General features: G+C 44.4%; 2 protein-coding genes across 7 annotated transcripts in view; one reads left to right on the top strand and one right to left on the bottom strand.

Annotated features, from left to right (window-relative positions):
* The window catches only part of ZNF397 (zinc finger protein 397), a 39,638-nt gene that overhangs the window by 7,466 nt on the left and 5,146 nt on the right, over positions 1-27,026 (top strand). The window contains exons 5-8 of the mRNA XM_084779531.1: positions 10,044-10,547; positions 17,194-17,276; positions 17,457-17,625; positions 20,170-20,270. Of these exons, the coding sequence (XP_084635657.1) occupies positions 10,044-10,547; positions 17,194-17,276; positions 17,457-17,625; positions 20,170-20,270 (857 nt within the window). The remainder of the gene's footprint in view (positions 1-10,043; positions 10,548-17,193; positions 17,277-17,456; positions 17,626-20,169; positions 20,271-27,026) is intronic.
* Positions 1,057-17,597, bottom strand: ZSCAN30 (zinc finger and SCAN domain containing 30). Of its 6 annotated transcripts, none has more exons than XM_084780889.1 (7): positions 17,445-17,597; positions 15,996-16,039; positions 14,359-14,426; positions 13,547-13,625; positions 10,093-10,527; positions 9,653-9,815; positions 1,057-4,878 (listed from the first exon to the last, which is right to left on the bottom strand). In XM_084780889.1, the coding sequence occupies exons 5-7, from the start codon at positions 10,498-10,500 to the stop codon at positions 3,932-3,934; spliced, it is 1,518 nt and encodes a 505-aa protein (XP_084637015.1). In that variant the 5' UTR covers positions 10,501-10,527; positions 13,547-13,625; positions 14,359-14,426; positions 15,996-16,039; positions 17,445-17,597; the 3' UTR covers positions 1,057-3,931. The 6 variants fall into 6 exon arrangements, with proteins under 6 accessions (XP_084637015.1, XP_084637014.1, XP_084637012.1 ...); XM_084780888.1 differs by having other exon boundaries at positions 10,093-10,562; positions 14,338-14,426; positions 17,445-17,594; XM_084780886.1 differs by having other exon boundaries at positions 10,093-10,562; positions 17,445-17,594.

Genomic DNA, 27,026 nt, shown 5'->3' with positions numbered 1-27,026 from the left:
TGGTTGTTAGAAGATGCCATAGCAACTGTAGCTAAGACTACTTCTCCTATTTCTCCACCTGAGCACACCTGCCTGTGTGCTCAAAAATTGTCAGTTTCTGGGTCTTTGGGTATTCTCCAAATTCTTCACATGTATTTTGTCTTATGCCAGCAATATTTAACAATATCTTGGAAAATGTAAGGACAATACTAGAGAAGTGACAAGAGAAAGTAGAATTATTGTTAGTTGGGACTTCCCTCTTCTGAGGGAGCCATCAGGAAGGAGTGTCCTAAACCTGGTACACAGTGCACAGTGAAAAGTTGATCAACTCAAGAAGCCTTGTCATCCCTGCACTCTGTTTTTGGGTTTTTTTGTTTGTTTGTTTGTTTGTTTGAGACAGGGTTTCTCTGTAGCCTTGGCTGTCCTGGACTCACTTTGTAGACCAGGCTGGCCTCGAACTTACAGTGATCCGCCTGCCTCTGCCTCCTGAGTGCTGGGATTACAGGCGTGCGCCACCATGCCCGGCTCATCCCTGCACTCTGGACAGTGAGACTAAAGCAAGAAGCATTCCTGGCCAGTTTTAACTACATAATGGGACCCCAACTCAAAAATACTGGGAAGAAAAAGTCAATTCAAAGACCTAACATTTAGAGGAATAATACCGTACCAAACTCAAATCTATGTAGAAACAGAATAACAATTTCTATGAGGATACTGTCTGGGACATTTACAGGTGAGTATGTACTAACCAATAAAAGTAATGAGCTCAATGCCTAACGTAGATGTTAAGGAGGATGGTATTACAAAAGAGAAATACTCTGGAGCTCATACACAGAGCAGAAGGAAATATAACACGTGTTAGCCAAGGGTTTTGTGTATGTACCAGCCATTGGTACAGATCATATTTTGTAGTACAAAATGGAGGCTATCGTAGCTAATAGGTCAGAATTTGAATTCAGAACCCTATTCTGAAAGCCCTTTATACTATCCATAAAAAAGTTGCATGAACATTTAAGCAAATCACAGAAGTGCCAGTGAATAATACATACATGTCCCATCTTCCCAGTTACAATCATATTGGAGTGAAGGTAATATTTATTTTCCATATAAAATTAACAAGGATTTGAACAAATTAGGACTCTCTTGCTGCTGGTGGATGTGAATACATATCTCTGGCAACCGATACCAGAAGCCTTAAGCACTGCCTTTGACTTTGAAAATTCTACTCAGAAATGTACTTAAGAAACTATGAATATGCAGCTTTACAAGCTGTTAAAACATGTTAAACATTCATGATATAGTAAATACACGATATATACTACATGATCCCATGTAAAACACATTATGCATTAAAAGCAATGGAAGCATGCAATATCAAGATGTTATACTGTTTCTTCTGGGTGGTAAAGTTACAGGCAATACATTTTTGTATTTCAAGTTTTACTACAAATCCAATACTGCTTATAGAGGAAGGGGCTGGAGAATACAGTTCAGTTGTAAAGCATAAGCTTACCATGTTTTTAGCCCCTAGATCCCCAGCCCTAGGTGAGGAGGCCAGTAGGGAACAGAATCCCAAAATAGTTGTGAAAATTAGCACTTACTTTCTATGTCAACCCTGTCATAAGTCTTTTTTGTTTGTTTTTTTATAGTTTTGTTGTTGTTGTTTGTTTGTTTTTTGTTGACAGGGTTTCTCTTTAGCTTTGGCTGTCCTGGATTCACTTTGTAGACCAGGCTGGCCTCGAACTCAATAGCTATCCACCTGCCTCTGCTTTCCGAGTACTGGGATTAAAGGCGTGCGCCACCATGCCCGGCCCGTCATAAGTCTTAACAGACTTACCTGGTCTTTCACTGTTGATGAAGTTAATGCAAACTACATACTTCATAATATTAGAAGAGTCCCCTCCAAGTCCCATGCAAGTAACTCAGTGCTTGAAGGTTTATGGGTGAGAAAAGCAAGTCCTTTAAGTGGTTAAGAACTTCAATCATTGGTGCTTTCCCATGAATTCAGCAGGCATAAACAAGTTCTCATGACTACATTCTCATGTTAGCGGAGCTGAAGATGATTATCTTACAAAGTTTAATCTTTATTGAATGGAGTGGACACCAACATCAGCTGAAAGGAAGTTATTTTGTCTTTCAACAGCCTTTTCTGAAAGAAAATAACTAAATGCCCTTCCCTCTGCTCCATGTATTTTTTCATCTTGGTCCAGTAACAGTCTGAAAAGTCTGTAACGCAGCACTTGCCTTACATGGATCCTAAGTCAGTTTCACCCTCTCTTTCTCCCTCATCAGCCTGCAACTAAAACTGAGAGGAGTGAATTTTTAAGACATTTGACAATGGCCTAATAACCTACTTGAGTTTGTGAACTGCTGAAGAGGAAAGTCACATCTCTTGGGCCAGCCTAGGCTTCATATAAAACTCTGTCTCAAAATTACTCAAAGCATGGGACTAGAGACGGCTCAGTGGTTAAGAGCAGGCACTGCTCTTGTAGAGGTCCAGAGTTCCATTCCCAGGATGCTCTTTGGTTTACCTCCTGTAACTCCACTTCCAGGGGCTCTCTTCTGGCTCTGTAGGCATTTGCATTCATATGCACATAATTTAAAAACTGTCATTCCAAAAGTATTTCTCAGCACCTGATACTGAAGACCGAGGCTAGCTTAGCAGGTTAGTATATACGTATGAATTTGAAAGGCTCTTTCATTCCCATGCTCCAAAAACTCAACCTTAAAGTCTGGCTGTCACAGCTTCCTGTTGCTGTTTATTTGACCCAGGAAATAGGAACTATACGTGTGCTTTTCCACCTTTCTCACCCTCCAGCCCAACTTGACTCATGTGTTCGTTTACCTGAATGATTTAAAAGCAAAACTTTACATTTTCAGTATTAAAATTAACAAAAATTACACTGAAGATTTTTACCAAATATATTAGGATTAGGGGAAAACACTAATAGGACACAGTTCAAAAGTTAATTTTGCTATGCATAATTGGGTTATAGGTGATTTATACTTATCAGCACTCACAATTAGAACAAGGATTAAATGATATTTAAAATGTTGAATCATTATTTACTTGTCACCTTATAAGAAAAGGCATTTCAGTGTCCACTTGAATGGTCCGTTTATGTTAGCTCTTAAATTATAATTGCACAACTTTAGAAATGAGAACTATATCCAGCTTTCCCTCCCCTATTTACAATAGCTATTCTTACAAAGTCTTCAAAAATAGGACCTCTTCCTAGGTGGAAACTACCCTCAGCAACTGTGGGTTAATTGAAACTGCACATTTAAATCAAGGAAGAGTTTGGAGAATCTGAAGGACTGACTCAATGTATATTTCCCTCAAGTGGCAAACCTAATACTGAGGGAGCCTCTGCAGACCCCTGTCCTTCAGCTCACAATGCACTTTACCTTAGTATACATGCATGACTATACAGTAGAAAAACAACTTTTGTTTTTTACCACACTAATTCTGAACATTCTGGATCATATAGATCGCTTGTGATCTGAAACAGGTTTCCAACCCAGGCTATTACGAAAAGGAAAAGAAATGAACCTGGCTTCTGAACTAGGTTGGTTCAAAGTCAAAGACAACTCCAGCAGGAGTGTGGAGTCATGATACAGGAATGGCTCCAGATCCTTTCCTTACTGTTGCACGCATGTGCTGTAACCTCTGCCTCTGTTCTCAGTGTCAGCTCTATCTGGAGTGGAGAATGGGGTGATGAGCATATTGGTGAGAATCCTCATCCAAAAATGGGTCAGTCTTTTTGTTTTTAGAAAATACTATTCTAAAAATAGATCTGGATAAATGTCTTCTCACAATATGCAAGCATTTTGTGTGGATCTCCTACAGAACTGGGCTGGAAAGACAACAGTCCTGCTGCCCGATGCTTCTGTCTTTTGTGGAGACTTACCTTCAGAGTGAATTCCTTGCATTTCACAATGACACAACCACTTACCCAGAGAGTTGAACTCTAGTATGTGTTCTTTGATGCTGCATAAGGCCTGACCTGTGCCTAAATATTTTCCCACATTCATTACATTCATAAGGCTTCTCTCCAGAGTGGGTTCTTTGGTGCTGCGTGAGTGCTGAGCTTTGATTAAAGGATTTTTCACATTCATTACATTCATAAGGCTTCTCACCAGTATGGATTCTTTGATGTTCAGACAGAACAGAACTTCTCCTAAAAGCCTTCCCACACTCAGTACACTCATAGGCTTTGTCTCCACTGTGGATTTTCTTATGCTGAATAAGAGTAGAGCTCTGGCTGAAGGCTTTCCCACACTTATCACAGCCGTACGGCTTCTCTCCCGTATGGATTCTCCTGTGCCTGATGAGCCCTGAGCTGCCCCTGAAAGCTTTTCCACAGTCACAACACTTATAGGGCTTTTCACCACTGTGGATTCTCTGATGTCTAACAAGGTCTGTTCTGAAACCAAAGGCTTTTCCACATTCTTTACATGCGTAAGGTCTCTCCCCAGTATGACTTCTCTGATGTCTGATCAGCTTTGACCTATGGCAAAAAGCTTTCCCACAATCCACGCACTCATAGAGCAGTTTCCCTGTGTGAGTTCTGGGCCACATAGTACCATGTAAGTTTAGATTAAGAATTCCTTCACTTCCATTACACTCAAAGATGTTCTGTTCTGTAGGGGTTTTCTTGTTACAGGCTGCCAAACTTAAATAGCTTTCCTGGGAAGAAAGCTGGCTCATATTGTTGCTTGTATCATCACTTCCTCTTTGCTTCTCATTGTTGTCCAGACATCCCATAGTTTGTTCAACTGTCTGTACTGGAGAAGTTTCCCTAGGAAGTCTTCCTGGAGATGCCATGGCCACTGATGCAACACATTCACTAATTTCTTGCTTTGCTGTCAATACTTTGTCAGTCATCGTCTTGTTATCTAAAAATGTGAATAGGATGTGTCAGTTTTTTTCTTTTTTTAAGATTGGTTTATTTGCCAGGTGTTGGGGGCACACACCTTTAATCCCAGCACTTGGGAGGCAGAGGCAGGCGGATCGCTGTGAGTTCGAGGCCAGCCTGGTCTACAAAGCAAGTCCAGAATAGTCAAGGCTACACAGAGAAACTTTTGTCTTGGGAAAAAAAAAAGTTGTTCATTTATTATATATACAATACTCTGCCTGCATTACACCTGCAGGCCAGAAGAGGGCACCAGATCTCATCATATAAGGTTGTGAGCCACCATGTGGTTGCTGGGAATTGAACTCAGGACCTTTGGAAGATCAGACAGTGCTCTTAACCACTGAGCCATCTCTCCAACCCATGTGTCATTTTTTTTCATGTTAAAAAATGTTATGAAAGGAACTACAAATAAACCAAAGGAAAAGAGTAAGTGTGGATCTTGCAGAGGACCCACTTACGTTCCCAGCACTCATAAGCTGGCTCACAACCATCCCTAACTCCAGTTCCAAGAGATCCAGCACCTTCCTCTGGCCTCTGTGGGACCAGGCATGCAGGTGGTGCATATACATACAGGCAGGCGAACATACAGATTTTAGGGATAATAAAAAACAGGGATGGACATACAGCCCAGTGACAGGTTGCTTGCAAACATGAGGCCCTGGGTTTGATCTCCAGGATTGGAGAAGGGATGTGGGAGCGGAAATGACAATTAGCTTCCTAATAAAGAATTCAGGCTGGAGAGATGGCTCAGAGGTTTAAGAGCACCAGCTGCTCTTCTGAAGGTCCCGAGTTCAATTCCCAGCAACCACATAGTGGCTTACAACCACCTGTAATGAGATCTAGTGCCTTCTTGTGGTGGGCAGGCATACATGTGGGCAAAATACTGTATAAATAATAATAAATCTCAAAAACAAACAAAAAAAGAAATCTGAGTAAAATGGACAAAGAAAATATATCAGTATTGGAGACACTGAGTAGTGAACAAGAAAACTACTTAGAGGTGACAAACAGTTAACACCTGCCATAAACCAGAAAGGAAGATAATACGAGCGTGGAGAAGAGGCGAGGTGATACAGGATAATTAGGAATAAGCTATCTTAAGAGTTGTACATCAGCGGTATATCTAACAGCAGAACACATGTACTGTAAAGTGTTTGGGGGTCAGGTACTGGGCAAAGGGAGGTGGGCAGGAAATGGAAAAGCAAGAAGGCATCTGCAAATTCTGGCAGGTTCCAAACGGAGCAAATAAATATGAGCAGTAGAGAAATAGCGTTTAGGAAGAAGTATTCTGTGTCTTTACTCATCCTGGTTCAGGTGGCAGTATTAGCAATTCACCTCACAAGTATACATGGCCAAAGAAAATGGATGCAGCCAACTGCCTAAAGGTCAAATCCAGCCATCATACCGCATGTCCTTTTATTTCTAAATATTTACTATCTCAAAACAGGAACTACTAGAGACAGTTAATATAAACTGACTTATTTTAAGGGTAAAATCTGAACTGTTATTTTTATTCTTTCAAAATTCCTCTCTAAAAATATGCATTTTATAGATCAGGAAACTGGAGCTTTCCAGGGTTATGGGAGCTATAGGATTACCACTTGGTAGTCAAGATTAAAGATGGCTCACTTTAGTTAAAGATCTTTCCTCACATTACCTGCCTGTCATTTTGGAAGCAGAGCTGTAGTTGCAACTAAGACAACCACCACCACCACCAATAATAATAATAATAATGTAAAACTCATTTAATTCATCTTTGGAAAAGTGATGCTTTTACTTGAAAATAAGTATTTCTGATATTAAAGTATCACAACACCTTGAAAACAATACAGCATTATAGTAAATGCCTGGCAAAAGCTGAGAGCAAGATGTTTCCTTTTCTATCCTTATGAAAAATTAGAGACAGCAAGTGTAAGTCCTGTCTGGGCATGGTGGTACACACCTGTAGTCCCAGCACTTGGGAGGCAGAGGCAGAGGCAAGTAGGTCTCTGTGAGTTCGAGGCCAGCCTGGTCTACAAAGCAAGTCAAGGACAGCCAAGGCTGTTACACAGAGAAACCCTTTCTGGGGGTGGGGGTGGGGGAACCAAGGAAGCAAATATAAGACCTGAACAGTGACATTGTGCTGTACTTGGATTTCAGAAAGTTAAAGCATTGTATTGACAACTTATTCAAGGTTGTGCTTATCTTTAAAAGTTACAGAAAAGGGCTAGGTGGTGGCACACACCTTAAATCCCAGCACTCAGGAGACAAAGACAGGCAGATAGATCTTGGAGTTTGGGGCCAGCCTCTTCTGCATAGTGAGTTCCAGGCCAGCCAGGGTTACACAGTAAGACCCTGTCTCAAAAAGAAAAAAAGGAAAAGAAAAAAGAAAGAAAGAAAGAAAAGAAAAAGGATAAAGAGAGGCACAAAAACAGTGTACTCGCCAGGCGTGGTAGTGCACTACTTTAATCTCAGTGCTCAAAAAGCAGAGGCAGGTGAATTTCTGTGAGTTCCAGGCCAGCTTGGTCTACAAAGTGAGACCTCGTCTTGTACAGTCACACCTAAGGTACTAAGAGCTAGAACGTCAATCTATGGTGCAATATCTAAAGAAAATTAGAGTAGAATTGTCAAGACCTCCATAAAACTGAGAAGAGGGCCAGGTTTGGTGGCACACAACTTTTAATCCAGGGACTCAGAAGGCAGGGGAATGGAGCTTGTCTATATATTGGGTATCAGGCTCAGGAGAAGCAGGGCAATCTAGCAAGACTGTCTCCAAAAACCAAAAACAGAGAAAGGGAGGGGGAGTAGATACATCTGTCTTGAAGATGCAGACAGTGTTATGGCTTGGATGCTGTTTGTTCTCTAAGACTTATCTGTTGGGAGTGTGGTCACCAGTATGCTGATGCCCCTCAAAGGGGTAAGATGTTTCTCACAGAAAGAACTCTTGCAAAGTTGCTGTCTCTGCTTCCTGCTTTTGTGTGATCACTTGTTTCTGTCTATAATCTCACAACCAACATCAGGATACAAGGTTGCAGAAAAAGCCCTAACCAAGTAAGAGCCAATGATGTAACAGCTTTAAACCTCTAAACGAATGAGCTGAAAAAAAACACTTTCCCCTTTTTAATGTTAATTCGGGTATCTCATTATGCTAACTAAAAACTAATACAGACATTTAGCTATTATTACCTATTAGTAGATAGTTCCCTGTAAGGCAAAGGACATGATAAGATCATCTTTCAAGATGCATTTAATGGGCCTACTGTTTAATACACAGGGTATTTAAGATGGCAGTATCAGAATGTTGAATGGGTGTTTCTCAAGACACCCCAGTAGATATGATTCCGTCAGTAAACTGCTGAAGTCTAAGCTAAAGCCCTCGGGCTTCTGGCCTTCTATCAGCATACAATGAACAGGTTTACTTCTTAGGGTGGATTCATAGCAGCCAAGCTCTTGTAACGCTGCAGTAGAACCACAGTAAGAATGAGTAATGTAAGTTGCATAGACTTGACTGAGCTCATTCTCTTAACACAGTTTAGCTTCATGAGAGGGTAACAAGACTGCTTGGTGAAAATGAAATGAGAAGCACAGTTAGAGAGAATAAGCTAACAGACCTGACGTAGCTACTGTCCATGGATGGACGTTGCCAATAACTCATAGTCCTTTTGGCTCCAATTCTTGGCACCTGGGATACTTTCAGTTTATTGCCTCCTTGTTTTTGTCCTATCTACAACACTGACATCATACTAGCACGTGTATCTTATCTGTTGAGGGAGTTGCAAGGACAGCAGAGGGGACTTTTCTGTTCACTCTTACAGCACGTAGGACACCCAACAACACAAACCCCACAGCCTCCTAACAAATGTCATGCTATGTCAAACTTGCTGGCAGGCTTTTGGCACCCTAAAGGTGGCATCTACTGAATGTAGCCTGCTGAGCATTTCAGAGACCGTTTCTACCTCCATCTGTGACGGTACCCTCCCTTCACGGATCAGGCCCTCAGCCCTAGCAGGAGCAGATGGAACATGGCAGCCTGTTGCATGTGTGTTCTGAGGACTTTCCACCTTAGCCCTGCACATTCTAGAGTCCAGCTTTTAGTTACACTCCATGACAGCCAATGCCTTGCTGTTTTTCTTCCTCTTTAAGACCATCTCCTTATGCAGTCCAGGCTGGCCTCGAACATGCAACCCTCCTACCTCTGAGCCTTTCAAGTTGGCACTGGTATTACAGGTGTTTGCCAGAACATCTGGCTTGCAGCTGACAGTTTCTAATATTAAGCTTTCCCTTTTCCAGGTTATTATGAGACTTTAGTTATGACATGGTGTTGTTGTCCCTCTGAGAAACTGCCTTGCTAGTGTGTGTGACAAAAATATTTTTATAGTGTTAGTCTTGGAATATGGTATAAAAAAAAATCACATGAAAAACCTTTTTTTTTTTAAAGATTTACTCATTTTGTGTATATGAGTGCTCTATTTGCATATACACCTGCATGCCAGAAAAGGGCACCAAATCTCATTATAGATGGTTGTGAGCCACCATGTGTATGAAAACTGAACTCAGGACCTCTGGAAGAGCAGACAATGCTCTTAAGCACTGAGCTATCTCAAGACTTTTATTCTTAATCCAAGTTAAAAATTATATTGACTCTGTGAGTTCGAGACCAGCCTGGTCTACAAGCGAGTCCAGGACAGCCAGGCTACACACAGAGAAACCATGTCTCAGAAAACAAAAACAGAAACAAAAAGAAAGTAAGCCATAACACATCTGATAGTCCTCACCTCCATCCTCAACCCTAAATGGTAGGGTTGCCTCATCTCTCTCATGGAAAACCTGGGCCTCCTGGGATTCACTCCTGCAGGGGTTCTCCAAGGACTGCAGGAACTTTGGTGTTCCCATGAGTGTCATTTCTCTGCAGATCATTTCTTGGCCATGAGCTGTGTCCTAGAGTAACAAGTACCAGTACTGTGACTGAGGATACACAGGGAAAAAACTCCACAGCAATGGAGCAAGACAGAAGAACCAGAAAACTGTCCATGACTAGAGAAAAAAACAACAGCACTACAGACCCCCATGACTTGAACTAATGGGTGCGCCATTAATTTACCAAGAGGTGGAAACTGATTAAGTTCCCTGAGGGCGAGTCAGGGCTACTCATAATGGCCTCCCTAGTAACCACAACGACACAACAGATCAAACCAACAGAGACCTTGCATCTCACCTGCTGCCTGGGTTCATCAAATTCTCTCTCCAGCTCCTCCAGCAGAGTCACGGCCTCCTCTCCGGTCCCCGGCCTGTGCTCCCGCACCCAGGCCTGCAGCTCCACGGGCAGGATGGCCACAAACTGCTCCAGCACCAGCAGCTCCAGGATCTGCTCCTTGGAGTGCTCCTCTGGCCTCAGCCACTGCTGGCAAAGCTTCTGCAGTTGGTTCAGAGCCTCCCGGGGCCCAGTGAAGTCCGAGTAGCCAAACTGTCTGAACTGCTGACGGAAAACCTCTTGGCTCTGGAGGTTTCCCCGAAGAGCGAAGTCCTGCCTCCAAACGTCATGTTGTTCTTCAACTTTCACAAAGCCAAGTCCATTCTGTCCTTTTTGAGCATGACAGGCCAAGGCTGTGGCCTCTCTGAACATCCTGGGCAGGGCAATCCAAAAGGCTCCCTAGCTGAGGCAGAGAGGAGGTGGATCCAAAACCCCTGAGGTAGACAGTGCTCACGTTACACAGGGAAAGTTTGAGCTCAGAATGTAAACACATGTTTATAAAGGGCAGCCACTCAGACTACACCACTGTAGGGGGGAAAAAAAAAAAGCTAACCTGCAAAGCTAAGGAATGCTGCTCACTGGTCACAGTGCCTGTGTAGAAAACACTAAAAAGCCACTTCCATACAAATGATAATCTATAGATTATTCGAGATTGTTTTCAGGATCTGAGACATAAAATTTTAGTATAGCTAAAACCATGTGACCTTTAGTAGTAACGCCAGGGATAGCGCTGGGGGTAATAAATAGTGCTCCATTAGAACAACCGTGGTTTTGTCCACACTCCAAATGAGGCTTCTGAGGATCAAAAGCTGACCAAAGGCACGCAGCTAGTGAGCAACACAGCCAGATTTTGCAAGCAAAGTATTTAGTCTCCTATGCCATGGAGTCTCCCAAAAGACAGGAACTCAAAATGTAACACCTGCTATGGGCCAAGGAGTTTACAAGGCATATTTTATTAGGTCCCAACAACAGCACCGTGCAGTAAATATCGTATCATCCTCACGGTTTACAGATGGCAGAAGCCAAGAATCTCGAATTTGCCCAAGTCACCAAACTGGTCGGGATGTGAACCTAGGACTGCCTGACTCTCAGTCACTAGCTGTTTTTATTCCAGAATGGACTGCCCAGACTAACCTTGGTTGTTCTTGCAAATTAGCAATGATGGCAAAAATGTTAGGCTGGGAGTCATGGGGAATGTGCACTGTGCACTGGCACAGCCATATCTAGTGGGAACAGAGAAAGTCATAAAGCCAGCACACCTGCTTGACAAAGAGCCAGTCAAGCTGAGTGATGCAATCGCTGTGGGGTGCTCTCCCACTCTTTGACCATGATCTCTACATGCAGCAAGCTTGGGAGGGGGTGTTATTATTTGTACCATTTGGGATACAAACTGGATTGTGGAAATTTTCTTAGAAATCATTTATGCCTTGAGTTCTGCTTCTAAGATTCCCCAGGAAAAGTCCTGACCTTTTCGGGAGCTATCCTTCCCTGGCCTACTTGAAGGCTTCTTTAGGCCCTGCAAGTTGATGCCAGAAACAACCTTATGAGGCTCTGACTCGAAGATACTCTTGGCATATCTACCCTGTGCTTACTCAGGAACAAGATAATCAGAACAGAGTAAACTTGAAAAGGTCAACAAGATTCCATGGGCTCCAGAAGTTGCCAGAAGATCGGATCAAAGCCTCTTCCTACTATTGATGGACAAAGAATTGTGGGGACAAATGATAAAAGAATAAAGTATTAAGACCTCCCTTAGAAAAGGCAACTCATACAGGGCCACTGTGGTATCATATGAATACCAAGATTAGACACATAAACAAACTCTACAGATATGTAAAATATAAATATTATATAATGCCAGAAACTGAATAATAATGCAGCAGCTTTGGCCCGAAGTTTTTTCCTGGGCCTAATGACAATTAGTACTATGACTATGAAAAGTTGCTGCTACACTGCTTGGCACATGCCAATCTGCCCAGGCTAGCTTAGAGATTTTCTTTCTGTCCAGCACCCGTGGCACCACGAGAGCTACCAGCCTGTGAATGGGCTGTCGTGCTTTGGCAAAATATGCTCTTGACATTGAAATACTGCTAAAAGTTGGGTTAGGAGGTTGATGAGGGAAAATGGCTGTAAAAGATAATTCTGTTCTATCATGGTTTATCAATGATCACTAAACTTATGACCAAGAAGAAGCTAAAACACATGTCTGGGGATGATCTGACCTATGTTTTGGAACGACATGTATCTATCCCTGGCCTACTGAGTTCTGCAGGTCAGGCAGAGTGTAAAACTCCTCCTGATCCCCGTGCCTGGCTCATTCCTCCCTCACTGACTCCTGACCTCCTCTGCAGGCCACAGCCAGAGCTAGCCCCCAGCAATGCACAAAGAAGGAATGACCATTTCATTGCAAGCTGCCGGCAAGATAAAGCTCAGAGGAGTCTGACCTGAGTGACAGAAATGGGCGTGAGAGGCCATGGCCCACTGGTGGTTTATGAATAGCAGACTAATGGCTGACAGTCACCTCCAGTTACAGTGCAATTATCAGCCATGGAGGATGGGCCCTATGACAGATTGAGCCAGAATCCCTAGGAATATGGCTTTAGAAAGTGCACCAGCACTTCTATGCACCCCGGTTTAAAAGTCTGTGTCAGAATACAAACGGACAGCAAGAAAAAACACCAGTAGCAGAAGAGCCAAGCCATCCGTGGTCTGAGTGGTGGAACCCTAACCCCACAAGCATGGCTGGAAGCTCTGTCTCCCATGCAGAATAGTGTGCAGAAGAGGTGGGGCTACAACCATGCAGGTGCAAGACCATAATGGCTGGAAGAATAGAAGCCAAAGATAGAGAAACTAACAAGACTTAGAGACCTAATTTTAAGGGTTTGGAAGGTAGAGGTGTCCAGGCCAGATAGAGTGTTTCAAGTCTATAATCCCAACATTTACCAGGTCGGGGAAAGAAGACTGGATTCTAGGCAGCTGTGGCCACATAGTGAGTTCGAACCCACATATTGAGACCCTGTCTCTAAAGAAAGAAGGAACAACAAAGTCTGGTCTCTGGGCACCTAGTAGCTGGAAGCTGACTGTGCTATATACTGAACTATTCAGTAGGAAAGCTGCATCTGAGATACCTACAAAGTAGCATTTCCCCTGCACTCTGACAGATCTTAACAGATGCTTCATAAAGAGCCAAGCCTAAATCCAGGCATAAACAGGGACAGACACTAAGTAGACTGTGTTTTGAGACAGGGTCTTGTTATGCACCTAGGGCTAGTCCCAAACCTCACAATCCCCTTCCTTCTATCCCCTAAGCGCCTCCCAAGCCTTCTCCTATTTTAATAAGATAGAACTACTAAATAATGACTTTAGTTCTTATTAATTAAGTTGGGGTGTAAGAAACTTCAGTGCTACACAGTGATACCTTGTCTCAAAGGAGGGCGGCAGCAGAGGATGGCTCAGGCAGACACTTGCCACCAAGCCTGACAGCCCGAGGTTGACACCTGGAACACAAAGGGGAAAGGAGAATCCCTGAGCGTGTTCCTCTGATCTACTCGCCCCTCCTCAGATAAGAGAAATATAAACAAAGAAACGGCGTGTGCCATGCTGCCAGGTGTGCCTACGGTGTGCCACGGCATCTGCCAGGGCTGCTTACTGCTGTGTTCTTCACTTGGTGATCACGACCCTGTTACATCTCTAGCCTCTCAAGTCCAGTACTTGGGATAGTACTCATTTTTTCTTTCATTTTTGTTGTCAGGTTGTTTGTTGTTTCTGTTTTTGGAGACAGGGTTTCTCTGTGTAGCATTGGCTGTCCTGGACTCACTATGTAGACCAGGCTGGCCTCGACCTCACAGAGATCCGCTTGCCTCTGTTCTTCTGGTTTTATCTCTTACCTCTAGAGTCTATACTTGCTCTTCCAGCCATCACCCTAAAAGTATCCCATGTGCCGGACCACGCAACTCAGCACTGGCTTGCCCACACTGAGTCCACACCCCACCCCTCAGTCTGTTACCCACACTGTAACCAGAGTGGTGGTCTCCAATTGAAAACACGATTAGATTCCTCTGACTGACTTCTGCTCACAGCCAGTGGTCTTTACTGATCAGGGTGACTGCAATGTGCTATTAAAACAGTTATTGAGAGGCTGGAGGGATGACTGGGGGAGGGGAAAGGGGCTGCTCTTCCAGAGAACCTGGGATACAATCCAACACGTACATGGCAGGCAGCAGTCTGTACCTTGAGTTCCAGAGGGTCCAGCGCCCCCTTCTGACTTCCAAGGGCACTGCAAACATGTGGTATGGAACCTGTATAGAAATGGAAAAAAAATAAAAGAATCTATAAAACAAAGACAGACCATCATGGGCCAGAATGCCTTCCCACAGTGCATCACTCACTAGCTGGCAATCATTCTGGCTTTCAGCTGAGTAAGAATGCTGCTTCTGTTCCCTTGATGGACCTGTAGCTAGTTTTTTTGTTTTTTGTTTTTTTAAAGCAAAAGCCTCTTAGGATTAGACTCTTTAATGTACTCCTCTCGTTCACTTGCGACGGTCTACCTGAGTTGGACGCTCCTAAATCAGGTCCCAACAGCTATATCTGTAACAGTCCACAAATGACCCTCGGATGTGTCGGTGCTGAGAACCGTGACTCAGTCCAGAGGCCACAAGAGACAAGGCTAAAGAGAACTGCGTTCCCCCAAAGCACTCCACTTTTTGTCAAAAAATACCCTTTCCTGGCGTGAGGAGGGTGAGCTAGAGATGGCTCCGTGGTTAAGCACATTTACTGCTCTTACAGAGAAGCCAGGTTCAGTTCCCAGCCCCCACATAGTGGCTCACAACGACCTGTAACTCTAATTCCGGGGACTCACAAGCACACGGTACACATAAACTCACACAGGCTCACACACAAAAATAAACACACACATTAATATATACACACATTAATGGGACTACTGGCCTTGTCCATAAGTGTGCAGCAAGCTACATTGTTTGGCTCATCACTGTATGTCTATCACTCAACTCAGTGAATCACATGACACTGTACATCATATACAGAATTTAATGACTGGACATATACATGCATGTGTATACATATGAATGTGTGTGCATATATATTCATATACATGAAATTCATATACAGGTTGTGTGTACATATACATGTATGTGTATATATATGTATATATATACACATATACATACGTGAATGTCTTTGTAATCAAAAAAGGAGAATTTCAAAGAAGCACTGGTCAACATTCTCAGGTACGTAATACAAACGGAGAACCATCTCCACAGCATTTAGCAGACTTGAGGTAAGTGACCTAGCTCACACAAAGCACCAGCGCTGGACTCAGCGAATCGTAGTCAGTCAGCCATGTAGTCATGGTGAGAGACCTGGGATTCCAGTCTCTCCCGGAGAGAGCCGATGCAGTACCGCCGAGGCGCTCTAGGAGCTAGCGCTGCGTGATATGTTAAGCACACCTTTTTATTTTGATGCTTTCACACAGTTTATCCCTCAAAGGGCTAACCAGCTGCCACAGCAGTAAGCCATCTCTTTCACCGGAAACCAACACACCCGGGACACCCCCTCCCCCTTCCCCAGGTCTCGGCAAGGCTCTCACCCTCCAAACCAGCACTTTCCTATTCTAATCTCTTCAAGGTCAGCCCCCCAAAAGCAGGAGAATCCTCATCTCCCAGAATGCACTGAGGCGATTCAAACAAGCAAATACTGTGTTCACGCCACCTCCATTCCTTCTGTTCCTTCTTAGAGCAGCCACGATTCTTACGGTTTGGTTCCCCCCTTGCTTTCTCTGTCCTTTGACTCTGAGGCTTCCCTCTCAAGGCATGGCCCGTCTTTTGAGAACTGCAGGCACAACCTACCTTTCCAAGCCAAGCTATCTCCTGCTCTGTCGTCCTCCCCACACCTGAAGAATAATAATAAACAAAAACCGCATTTCAAAACCTGTCCCAGTAAGATACTCCAGGCATGGGGCCAACTTCCGTTATGGGCGTCGCTGTGGGAATCGTAGCAAAAAGGACATTCAATAAAAGCAAGCCCAGGCCCCTGGTTCTCCCATCCACTCACAGAAGACAAGTCCTAAGAGAGGCAGGCCAGGGTTTCAGTGCAGCCCTCCCTACTCTTAGGGTACACGTCTGAAGGAGCAACCTTGTGCGCAAGGGTATAAAGTACCTGATTCTAATCAGAAAGCCTGGATTTAGGCATCACCCAGCAAACGGTGAAGGGGAGTGGGGGTGGAAGGCAGTAAGCGTGGGAGGCCATGAGCTTGGGTGCAAGCTCCACCCCCACTTCTGTAAATCCCTGGCCCTTAACTAGCCATCAGTCTAACCAACAGGAAACCTCCAGGGCATCCTGGCGGAGGCAGGCTGCACTGAAAGATACTGTGTGAGAACGTCACTGTCAATCATTCAATAATTAACAATGCACTGAACCTTTACAGTACATCCCAGCATTGTCAGCCCGCATTAAGCGCTTCCGCTCACTTCACAGCATGCTACAGTGTGAGTTCAACAGTTTGAAGGGTGACAGTACATGCAAGTTGTCCACCTTATGTGGTTTGGGAGATAATCTGGGCTATTGGTGGTTTTGTTGTTGATTTTGCTTTGCTTTGCTTTGCTTTTTTTCAGCCAGGGGCTCATACTTTGAGCTGGCCTTTAACAATTTGATCCTCCTGCCTCCACCACCTGAGCGCTGGGATTATGGGTCTGACTCCAGGGTCCACACTCTTGGATGACTCCTCTGCTGAAACGCTGGCTCCTCTCTGGGTTATTCACAAAGTCGGCGTGCTCAGCAGGAAGAGGACCTCAGTTTCCCCAAAATGTGAACGTTTATTGTGTGTACACATCTCAAGGGCTGCCATTACAGAACTTAACAGCAGCCAAATTCAAGGTCAGCCTAGGCTACAGTGAGCTCTGGGCCATCCTGGGAAATTAGTGAGATCCTGTCTCAGATTTTAAAAATACTAATACCCTACAGGCTAGTTGGTGTTTTAAGTGTCTAACAGAGTAAAAAGGCAAGACCGTGACTGAGACCTGGCCTTGCAATGAGCTTTGTCCACAGCAACGTGCCTGCCAGCACCGACACAGCGGAGGCGCCAGTAAGTGGAAGAGGAATTGGTGTAAAAGATGCGCGAGCTAGCACCGGTACAGGGATAGGTGCCCCGCTGACCCGCGCAGTGGGCCCCGCACAGCTCCAGGCTCTCCCCGAGCGGACGCCCGCCGGGCGGGCGAGGGATAGAGGGGAGGATGCACGGGAAGACGGCGACCTGACCAGGAATCGAAGCTGCCGACGAGAGGCACCCTGACACTCACCTCGCTCCGCAGGTTGCCCGCACCGCCCTGGGAAGCGGGAAAAGCCCACTAGAGGCAGGCGCGCCGGAAGTGGGAACGAGCGAGCCGCTCTAGGAACACCGGAGGACTACTATTCTGTGGCTGCATGTGCCCTTTGCGGAGGGTCTACTATCGATCGATCTATAGGTGTCCTGGCAAAAGAGTGAGTGAATCCATGGTAAAATTGCAATCAAAGATTACAGTGAACCAGATCTTGAGAGTTGAATCAAATCAGTGCGTCGGAAAGACTATTAGATTTTCAAAGTATGTTCAATATCCGTGTTATTCAATATGGACGTCATTGGCTATATGAAGCTATTGATGGCTTAAAACACGTGTGTACTTTTCCCTCAAATTGATCTGGCTGTAAAGAACCGCTAGTTGACTCCTTCTCAATTCGATGAAGATCATTGTTTTGAGAGATACAGCTTTCTTGAGTGTTAGAAAAGGATTAAATCAAAATACTAGTGTTGAGCCCAATACAATACCTACCTAAATAAAGCTGGTTCTTAAAAACCCTACAGAAACCAAAATCCATGTTCTTTCAGGATTCAGATTGTAAGAAGCATTCGGACTTTCCAGCAAAGCTGATAATTTATATTATTGCTTATTTTTATTAAAAACACAACTACAAACAACAACCAAAAGGATAATGTTTTCTCTGGCCTTAGTTCTGTTCTTCACTGAGTTCTGTACCATGCATAACTCTGTAGTCATGACACATGCTTCTGTGTGCACCTCCTTACTTCCCCATGAGTCACCATGGCTGGGAGGTCTTAGGTTTTTGAAGACCATTCTAAATGCCGGCCAGGTATATGCTATAGCACAGTATCTACTATAGAGACACTTACTGCATGAATAAATTCACATAGCCCTAATATATATATATATTAGGGAGGGATGGTGGAGCATGCCTTTAATCCCAGCACTTAGGAGGCAGAGACAGGAAGATCTCTGTGAGTTCCAGGCCAGCCAGGTCTACATAGTGAGTTTCAGAACAGCCAGGGCTACATAATACACACCCTATCTCAAAAAATAAACCCCAGGCTGGGCACGGTGGCACACATCTGCAGTCCCAGAAATAACTACAGCTACAGAAAAGCTGGAAGTGTAGTGTACAGACTATTTCCCTTTGGCTGGGCAGTGGTGGCAGGCACACGCCTTTAATCCCAGCACTCGGGGAGGCAGAGGCAGGTGAATCTCTGGGAGTTCGAGGCCAGCCTGGTCTACAAAATGAGTCCAGGATAGCCAAGGCTACATAGAAAATGCCTGTCTTGATAAACCAACCAACCAACCAACCAAATCCCAATAATGATACTGTAAACTCAAGGTCTCATTCCATGATTGTGTGGTTCAACTCACACTTGTGGCTCCTTGTTTGACTGTGTTTTCCTCCACTTTGATCTTCCTTTCTCCCTTGGCAGTATCAAATTCAAGCATTACACTCATTGACGTGAGTGCCACAAGACTGTCTGACCAGTTTCCGTATTTGTGTAAGCCAATTTCCTGTAAGTACATACACACAACACACACACCTACTACTTTTGTGCTTCTCTAGTTGAACAATGATGCTCTATCAGTAAAGAGCATCATTTCATGACCAAAACCAGCAGGGGCGTGGGGTAGTACACACCTAAAATCTCATCACTCTGGCACTAAGGCAGGAAGACTCCAGGAGTTCAAGGCCAACCTGGGTTGCATAGTGAGTTTCTGGTCAGCCAGAGCTACACAGATAGATCCCATCTCAAACACACACACACACAAAACACAAGAGGACTGTAAGATGGCTGAGTAGACAAAGGCACTTGCTTCCAAGGCTAATGACTTGAATTTGATTTCCGGGACTTAACAAATTGCAAGGAGACAACTAATGCATTTTCCCCTCTGATTTCTATGCTATCTTATGGCGCGTGCAAAGATACCTACACACTAAATAAATAATGTAATTTGAGAGAGAAAGAAAATGAATAAATAAATGAGAAATGAGCCAGATCTAGTGACGCACGCCTGGAATTCCAGCAACTCAGTAGACTCAGGCAGAAGAAGGAATGAAAATTCAAGGCCTGAGCCTTGGCTTAGTTGGTTGTCAATTTGACACAAGCTGAGGCTATCTGAATGGAGGAGCCGTAATTGAGAAAATGCTTCCATAAAATCCAGCTGCAAGGAATTTTCTCAATTTGTTATTGATGGGGAGTACCCAGCCCATTGTGGGTGGTACCATCCCTGGGCTGGTGGTCCTGAATTCTGTAAGAAAGCAGCCTGAGCAAGCCATGGGGAGCAAGCCATGAAGCATCACCCCTCCATGGCCTCTGCATCAGCTCCTGCCTCCGAGTTCCTGCCCTGTTTGAGTTCCTGTCCTGATTTCCTTCCATGATGAACAGTGATATGGAAGTGTAAGCCAAATAAACCCTTTCCTCCCCACCCTGTTTTTTGGTCATGGCGTTTCCGTTGCAGCCATAGAAACCCTGACGAAGACAGGTGGGGATATAGGTCAATAATAGAGAGTTTAACTAACATTTTCAATCCCCTGTGTGAATGGATGGCAGGAAAGAAAAGAGGGGGATAGAAGAAAAAAGAGGAATAAACTTAGAAAGTTCACTTGGGAAAGGGATCACGTTCGGAGGAGGAGGAGAGACAAGAGACAGATATAGAAGAGAAACGGGTCACGAAGATTTAATATCTACTCAGGAAAAATAACCGGCCCTAGAGAGCTTTTCCGAAAGGTGACAGATTCTGACATTCACCTCAAGAATAAGTACACCGCAGAAAAGTATGATCTTTGGCCCAAGCGGGTCCCTTACGCTAAAGGTTGGTGTCCGCTAACCCGCAAAGCGCCTGCGTGAGTACGCACCATAGAGCTGTGGTCCTCCCAGATTCCTAGAGCGGCCGAGTGTGGGTGGGCGTTCACGCCTTGCGTCCAGACGGATGTGGAAGAATTGTGGGTGGGGTTGTTTGACAAGCGGTTTCTCGTGCGCTGGAGAGTCAGAGTAGTTTCTGGGGCATGGAGAGCAGGTGAGTTCGTGGCTTAGTGTTCTGTGGACAGCAAGTTCGAGCTCACTGGGCCTTCGATTCAACGGCATGAACGTCCGAGATGTTGGGGTGCTGGTGGAATAACGAAGTGATGAACCCACGCTAATCAGCCCGCGGAGCTGGAAGAGAGATGCCTGACTTGGTGAGTGTTAGAGTCGAAGGAAAGACTGAGAAGAGCATAATTGAGTTTCTAAAGCCAATATTAACACCCTCCCCCCGAATTATCGTTCCAGATACACTCCTGGTTTAAGTATGATTAACTTCCAATCTTGGTTTAAACATCTCTCCCTTTGTAAGGGACTTTTAGTCGGAGAGGGTTGATGGCCACCTCCTGGGTGATCGGAAGGGAAGCTGTCACCGAGAGGAAACGCACACGGAAGCGAAATAAGTTTTTTTTTTTCTCTCTCTCTCCTTCACTTTTCTCGTGTCTGGAAGTTCCAGTCTCAGAAATGGCATCTCTCCTCTTCACAGTGGTTCCCGTCTGAGCTCAGTCTCGACTACCACATCGCCTGGTGGCTTCAGACCAGTATGTGGACAAGTGGATCCTACAAAAGAAATGATCATTATCCAGTTGCTTTCTGAGGTGTCCCGTTGTGCCCCATGGAGAACCAATTCAGTTATGAATCTCAAGACCATCTCTTTCTGTCAGGTGAGCAGCAGTGCATTGTGGGTGATACTTCGGTGATAGCACAGTTCTTCATTGCCTACCCTCTCTGTTAAGCAATCTAATATTTATTCAGTTGCCTCTTCTTTTTAAAGATAGATTACCTTAAGTCTTTGATAATTTCATACATGGAAACAACATGCATTTTAATCAGTCATCCCCATTTCCCTTTACAAGTACCCCCCACCCTCCTCATTTCCTGCCCCCCCATCTCTGTCTGGTTTTTTCTAAGCTGCCTGTAGGAATGTTGACCTATCCTATTGGCTTGATCTTGTGCAGATAATTATAGCCACGATGGGGACAGTGACAGTGTCATGCCTAAAAGATAGCATTTTACCGCTACATTCCTCCCCATAGTCAGTCTTTCTGCCCTCTCTTCTGGGTGTTCCCTGAGCCTAGGGAGTAGGAAGGCTATAATAGTTGTCCCATTTAGAATTTGGGATTCACTGGTCACTTATCCTCAGTGCTTTGACCAGTTGTTAGTGTCTGCATTAACTGCTGGTCACTGCAGAGAGAAGCTTCTCTAGCCAAGGCTGAGGGCAGCACTAGCCTATGTGCGTGAATATAAATATTTAGTGTGGACTCTCCACTAGGGCCTGTGGCCGTTAGTCAGATTTACAGTGCTGAACAGGAATTCCCTCCTGTGGAGCAGGCTCAAACCGGACCCAAAGCAGTCATTACCCCTGTGGAGAACCGAATAGGAATGGCCCCATACACTCTCATATATTCGAATGCTTAGTCATCAGGAAGTGGCCCTACTTGAGAAGGATTAGGAGGTGTGGTCTTATTGGAGGAAGTACTCAACTGGGGGTGGGGCTTTGAAGTTTCAAAAGCCCAAGCCAAGCCCAGTGTCACTCTCTTCCCGCTGCTGCCTGCTGATCCAGATGGAGAGCGCTCAGCTCCTTCTCCAGCACCGTGTCTGCCTGCACGCTGCCATGCTCCCCACCATGATGATAATGGACTAAACCTCTGAACTATAAGCCAGCCCCCAATTAAATGCTTAACTGAGACAGCTCCTCCACTCTTAGTTCCTGTAACTACATATATATTCTGGCCATTAAAAAAAAAAATAGAGCTCTTCTCATTATTTGGCTTTGGGCACATAGTGTATCTTTTATGACAGCACCCCCAACTTAACCTTTAGAGCATCCCATCGCAATCCCAGTCTAGAATCTTCTGGATGGTGGAGCATACAGTAAGCTCCATGAGCTACAAGCATCTGAGCTCACTGCTATACTGCCTTTCCTGTAAGATTCCTTTCCTGATGGTAGTATTCTGTAGACTGCCACGGTAACAAACACAAATAAGTACAAATTTGTATCTACACTATGAATTTAAGCCTGTGAAAACAAATAGCTGGCATTTTTTCATGACAAAACCGGCCCCATGCAATTAGTCTGCCCCTAGGACACATTCACTGATCCCTGTCCAGGAAGTGTTGGTGTGTAGTGTTGCCTCTGGTTGTTAAATATCCAGGCATATAGAGCTGATACATAGGCGTGTCCATCTTGAAGAGAGGAGACCCATATGTCTGAAGCGGTATCCCACCTCTCTCCTGCTGCCATGACTGTCCTGCCTGTTCTGTCCGTGACAACAATTATTTTTGCACACGTCACCCATCCCAGGAGGCTTCTCCTTTTATGCTTCTCCCAGAATTCCTGTTTCTCTTCCAATGTTGCTCTTGTCATGTACTTGATAACTGATTTGCCACTAGCTATGACTCAATTTAGGCTGATGTCCTAGGCTATTTCCTTTCGTAAATAGTAGACAACCAGTTTTTCTGTCTGTGGAGGAATTCACTTTCCCAGTGTGCCTGAGGCCCTTTCCGAGTGGCAATAGGAATGAAAGCCTGCAGGCCCGTCTGCCAGCCTCTTCTGAAATCACTGTGTGTGGAATTTACCTATCTTGTGAACTTGAGTTTTCAATGGAATACTGGTTCGTATATCCAATTTTAGATTTAGTAGATCAAAACCATCTAGTATATGACAAGCAATTTGTAATATGCAGCCATTTAATATTTTAGCACCCAGCCTGCCACCCTGAGTGTGAGGCCCACCAGGTAGAAGGTGAGAACCAGCTAGCTTCCACACTTTGTCCTCTGACTTCCCCACACGTGTCCTTTCCGGGCGCGTTCATCCCTGGTGTCTCTTCCTTTTGTACGCACATCAGTTCTGTTGGATTAGAACCCTGCCCTGTGGCCTTATTTGACCCCCTTAAGCCCTTATTTCTAAATACTAGTCACTTTGAGAGTTAAGATTCCAGCATGTGAATGATGGTAGAGAGGGACACAAGTCATTTCATAACACATGGGAAACCAAACAATACACACACACACACACATTTTAAAATACCAACATTTGGTAAATATCTCAACAAAGCTTAGGATAAACACAGAGTTCAGCAAACACATTACTAGAATTGGTAGAGAAAGAGGTTGGAGGGTCACAGGAACAGAAAGCATGCTGAGAATTCTAAGAAAAATTTTGGCAAGTTCCTTTTTTTTTTTTTTTAAAGAAACGGAAAGTTTGGTTTCATTTCTTCTTTTTTGTTGCTTATTTGGTTTTTCAAAACAGGGTTTCTCTGCGTTGCCCTGGATGTCCTGGAACTCACTCTGTGGACCAGCTAGCTTTATTTTCTTTGAATTGTTTATATCTGTACATATATAAGTAGGTTTATATACTGTGTCTAAAGTACTAATAAGCTTAAAATAAAATATACTAATGTTCTCAAGGAAATTATTTTTATTGGAGTAGTTTACCTATAACATAATTGATATACTTAGATTTAAATACACATGCTTGTTTTCTTTTCTTTCTTTCTTTCTTTCTTTTTTTTTTTTTGCTTTGTTTCATCATTTGTGTCTAGTTTTCCATTATAAGGGCTTTTGCTCTTTCATTCTCTATAATCAGTCTTTCTTAGATGTGTTTGTATAAATTACTCAAATGCTCTAGCTATTGCAAGCAATGTTTTAATATTGCTCATATATATATATAAATATATATATATATATTGTTTGTTTGTTTATTTTTCGAGACAGGGTCTCTCTGTCTTGGCTGTCCTGGACTAACTTTGCAGGCCAGGCTGGCCTTGAACTCACAGTGATCCGCCTGCCTCTGCCTCCCGAGTGCTGGGATTAAAGGCATACGCCACCACCACCTGGCTAGTCATATATATATCTTTTACAGAGTAAATTTAAATCCATTACTTATCGATTTCCTGTGCATATATGTTTTATCATATCTTAGCAACAGAAAGCGACCTGTTGCAGAAATTGGTTCCAAGTGTGGAATGTTGTTGTAATAAACCTTGTGTGTGACTTAAAATGACTTGCAATGGAAAGGGTTTATTCCAGCTTACAGTTCACAGTTCATCATGAAGGGAAATCAGGGCAGGAGTCTAGAGGCAGGAACTGGAGCAAGACCTTGAAGGAATGCTGCTCACTGGCTTGCTCTCCACAGCTTGTTCAGCTTGCTTTCTTGTACCACCCAGGATCACCTACCCAAGAGTGGCACGTGCATAACTTAGGCTGGGCCCTCCCACATCAATCATTAATCAAGAAAATGTGCCAGAGTTTTGTTTTGTTTTTTGTGAAAAAACAAACAAACAAACAAAAACAAAACGGTTGTTAGAAGCTCCAGAATTTAAGGTAATTAATAGGAATAAGTTGTTGACCCAAGGATATGGTCAACTGAGCAATAAATATTTTTCTACCTTTTGCCTGTTAATGAGTCAGTAGTGGGGAGGTGAGTGCAGGCCAAATTCAGGAATCGTATCTGTGATGGTTATTTTAATTGTCAACTTGATACGCCCCACACTAACCGACAGTAGTCTCAGTTATGCTGGTGGGATTGTGTATATTGGGTTGGCCTGTGGGCACACCTGTTGGGAATTGTCTCAATTAATAGACATGGGAAGATCCAACCTGGTGTGGGCTGCAGTCTCCCCTAGGCAGCGTGTCCTGGACTTTATAAGAGCGGAGAAGTCAAGCTGGGTGCAAGCAAGGGAGCAACCAAGCACGCTGGCATGCGGGATTCCCACCTCTCGGCTCTCCTCGTTGTGTGGCACCAGCGAGCAGCAGGCAGGAGACAAGTAGAGTAGGCAGCAAATGACACCCACTTGTATTACCATCTTAGTGTGGGCTCTGGGTATTGGGACCCTTGACCCTTAACACCTGGCAGTGTTACAAGCCTTAAGCCCTTGGCCCCAAAGACTTGATAGTGAACTGGACCCGTTCTTCCTTCGGACTCTGAAGGGGAAGACCAGGGATGAGAAAGGAAGAGTCAAAAACTGGGGTGAGGAGGGATGCTGTGGCAGAGGACCCAAGCCAGTGTGTTTATCAGTGTCACAGCTCCTTGTGTGGTCCTTAAATGGGGAAGCAAAACACAAGTCATGAAGTCCATCAGACAGCAGAACTACGTGGAACTCAAAGGACCTCTGCTTCCTCTTGTGCAAGGCACATGTTGGTACAGAAAGAGAAGTAGCTCGCATCTCAGTATCTGCAACATTTGACCACAGCTTTACAGTGACACTGTCAGGAGCCCCGGAGCCAGTCCACAGCTTGTCTTGCCAAGCAGGGCCCTGGTACTTGCCTATGGGGTGCAAGCAAAGTCCTGAGTTCAGTCCCTCATATGCTTAAAACCACTGCTAAAGCAAAGCACAGCAAGTCACACTTCACAGTGTCACAAAATAGGTGCATTTTTGCACCAAACCAGGCAGGACTCACCTTTTCAAACCTAATAGCTAAAACTGATCTTGAACCCTTGGTCTCCCTGCCTCTTCTCCATAAGTACTGGGATTATAGGAATGGGCCATCAGCCCTTAAGTTGGAAGCTTAATTAGCAAGTTGTAGTATTGCTTATTCACTTGCACACCTCTGCAGTGTTTGGTTGAAAATGTGCTGGTAGGAACTGGAGAGATGGCTCAGCAGTTAAGAGCACTGTCTGTTCTTCCAGAGGTCCTGAGTTCAGTTCCCAGCTACCACATGGTGGCTCTCAACCCTCTAATGCCATCTTCTGGCCTACAGATGTACATGCAGATAGAGCACTCATGAATAAATAAAATCTTTTTAAAAAGAAAAAAGAAAAGAAAATGTGCTGGCATAGAAAGGACTGTGTGCTCCTGTGTGACCGTCGGGATTTAAAGGTGTCTGCTAGTGCTATAGTCGTTCAGCGACGCCCTTAATTCTTTTCTTTCTTTCTTTTTTTTTTTTTTTTTTTTTTTTTTTTTTTTTTTTTAGCTTGCCTCAGGTTTATTTGTAAAAACAGCATAGGACACTGGTCATCTGTAAATAGTGTGTAGGTGGCTGTGTCACACCAGCCCATCTGTCTTCACATAGGCAGAAGCCTTTTCTATGGGGCCTTCACAGGGGCCTGGGCAGCTTTGGGAGCCTGAGCTGGGGCTGCAGCCTGGGCCTTAGCTGCGGCTTTCGCCTTGGTTTGAACCTTGGGCTGTGGTTGGTAGAGCCTATGACCCTTGCTCATGTAGCTTCGAATCTTCTTCCCAAGCTTGGGATGAGCAATGAAAGCGAGCCCGCTGAGTTTGCGGCTGGGCCCTTTGGCATCTTGGGCTTAAGGGCCTTAGGCTGCACGGATGCCCTTAATTCTTAATTCTATTTGTTGGCTAAATTTGTTCTTGACATAGTCCGTTCCGTTTGCTCACACCCCACCTCTTATCTTTATGCAGCCCCTGTGTTCCACTTCATCCCTACCAGTCCCTTTCCCACGCTCACTCCTGCTTGTTTTGTCTTAAGATTTTAGCCAGGATAACAGGGTTGGCATTATCCACTGGATCCCGTGGCTCACTGTTTGGTACAAACTGAAGGAAATGATTGTTCCTCCCCCAGATGCTAGCATTTACCAGTGGATCAGCAG

The sequence above is a fragment of the Acomys minous genome (genome assembly GCF_964271855.1).
Source record: "Acomys minous genome assembly, chromosome: 4".
Taxonomy (NCBI): Eukaryota; Metazoa; Chordata; class Mammalia; order Rodentia; family Muridae; genus Acomys; species Acomys minous.
The sequence above is the reverse complement of the archived record's forward strand: the minus strand, read 5'-3'. Positions and strand labels throughout refer to the sequence as shown.

What these genes read in the sequence shown, in the direction of transcription:
- ZSCAN30 (XM_084780889.1), bottom strand. Translation starts at nt 10,500, where the DNA reads ATGTTCAGAGAGGCCACAGCCTTGGCCTGTCATGCTCAAAAAGGACAG. An exon ending in TTGATGAACCCAGGCAGCAG is followed by an intron (nt 9,816 to 10,092) that starts GTGAGATGCAAG and finishes TTGTTACTCTAG; the next exon opens with GACACAGCTCATGGCCAAGA. An exon ending in ATTTAGGGTTGAGGATGGAG is followed by an intron (nt 4,879 to 9,652) that starts GTGAGGACTATC and finishes TCACATTTTTAG; the next exon opens with ATAACAAGACGATGACTGAC.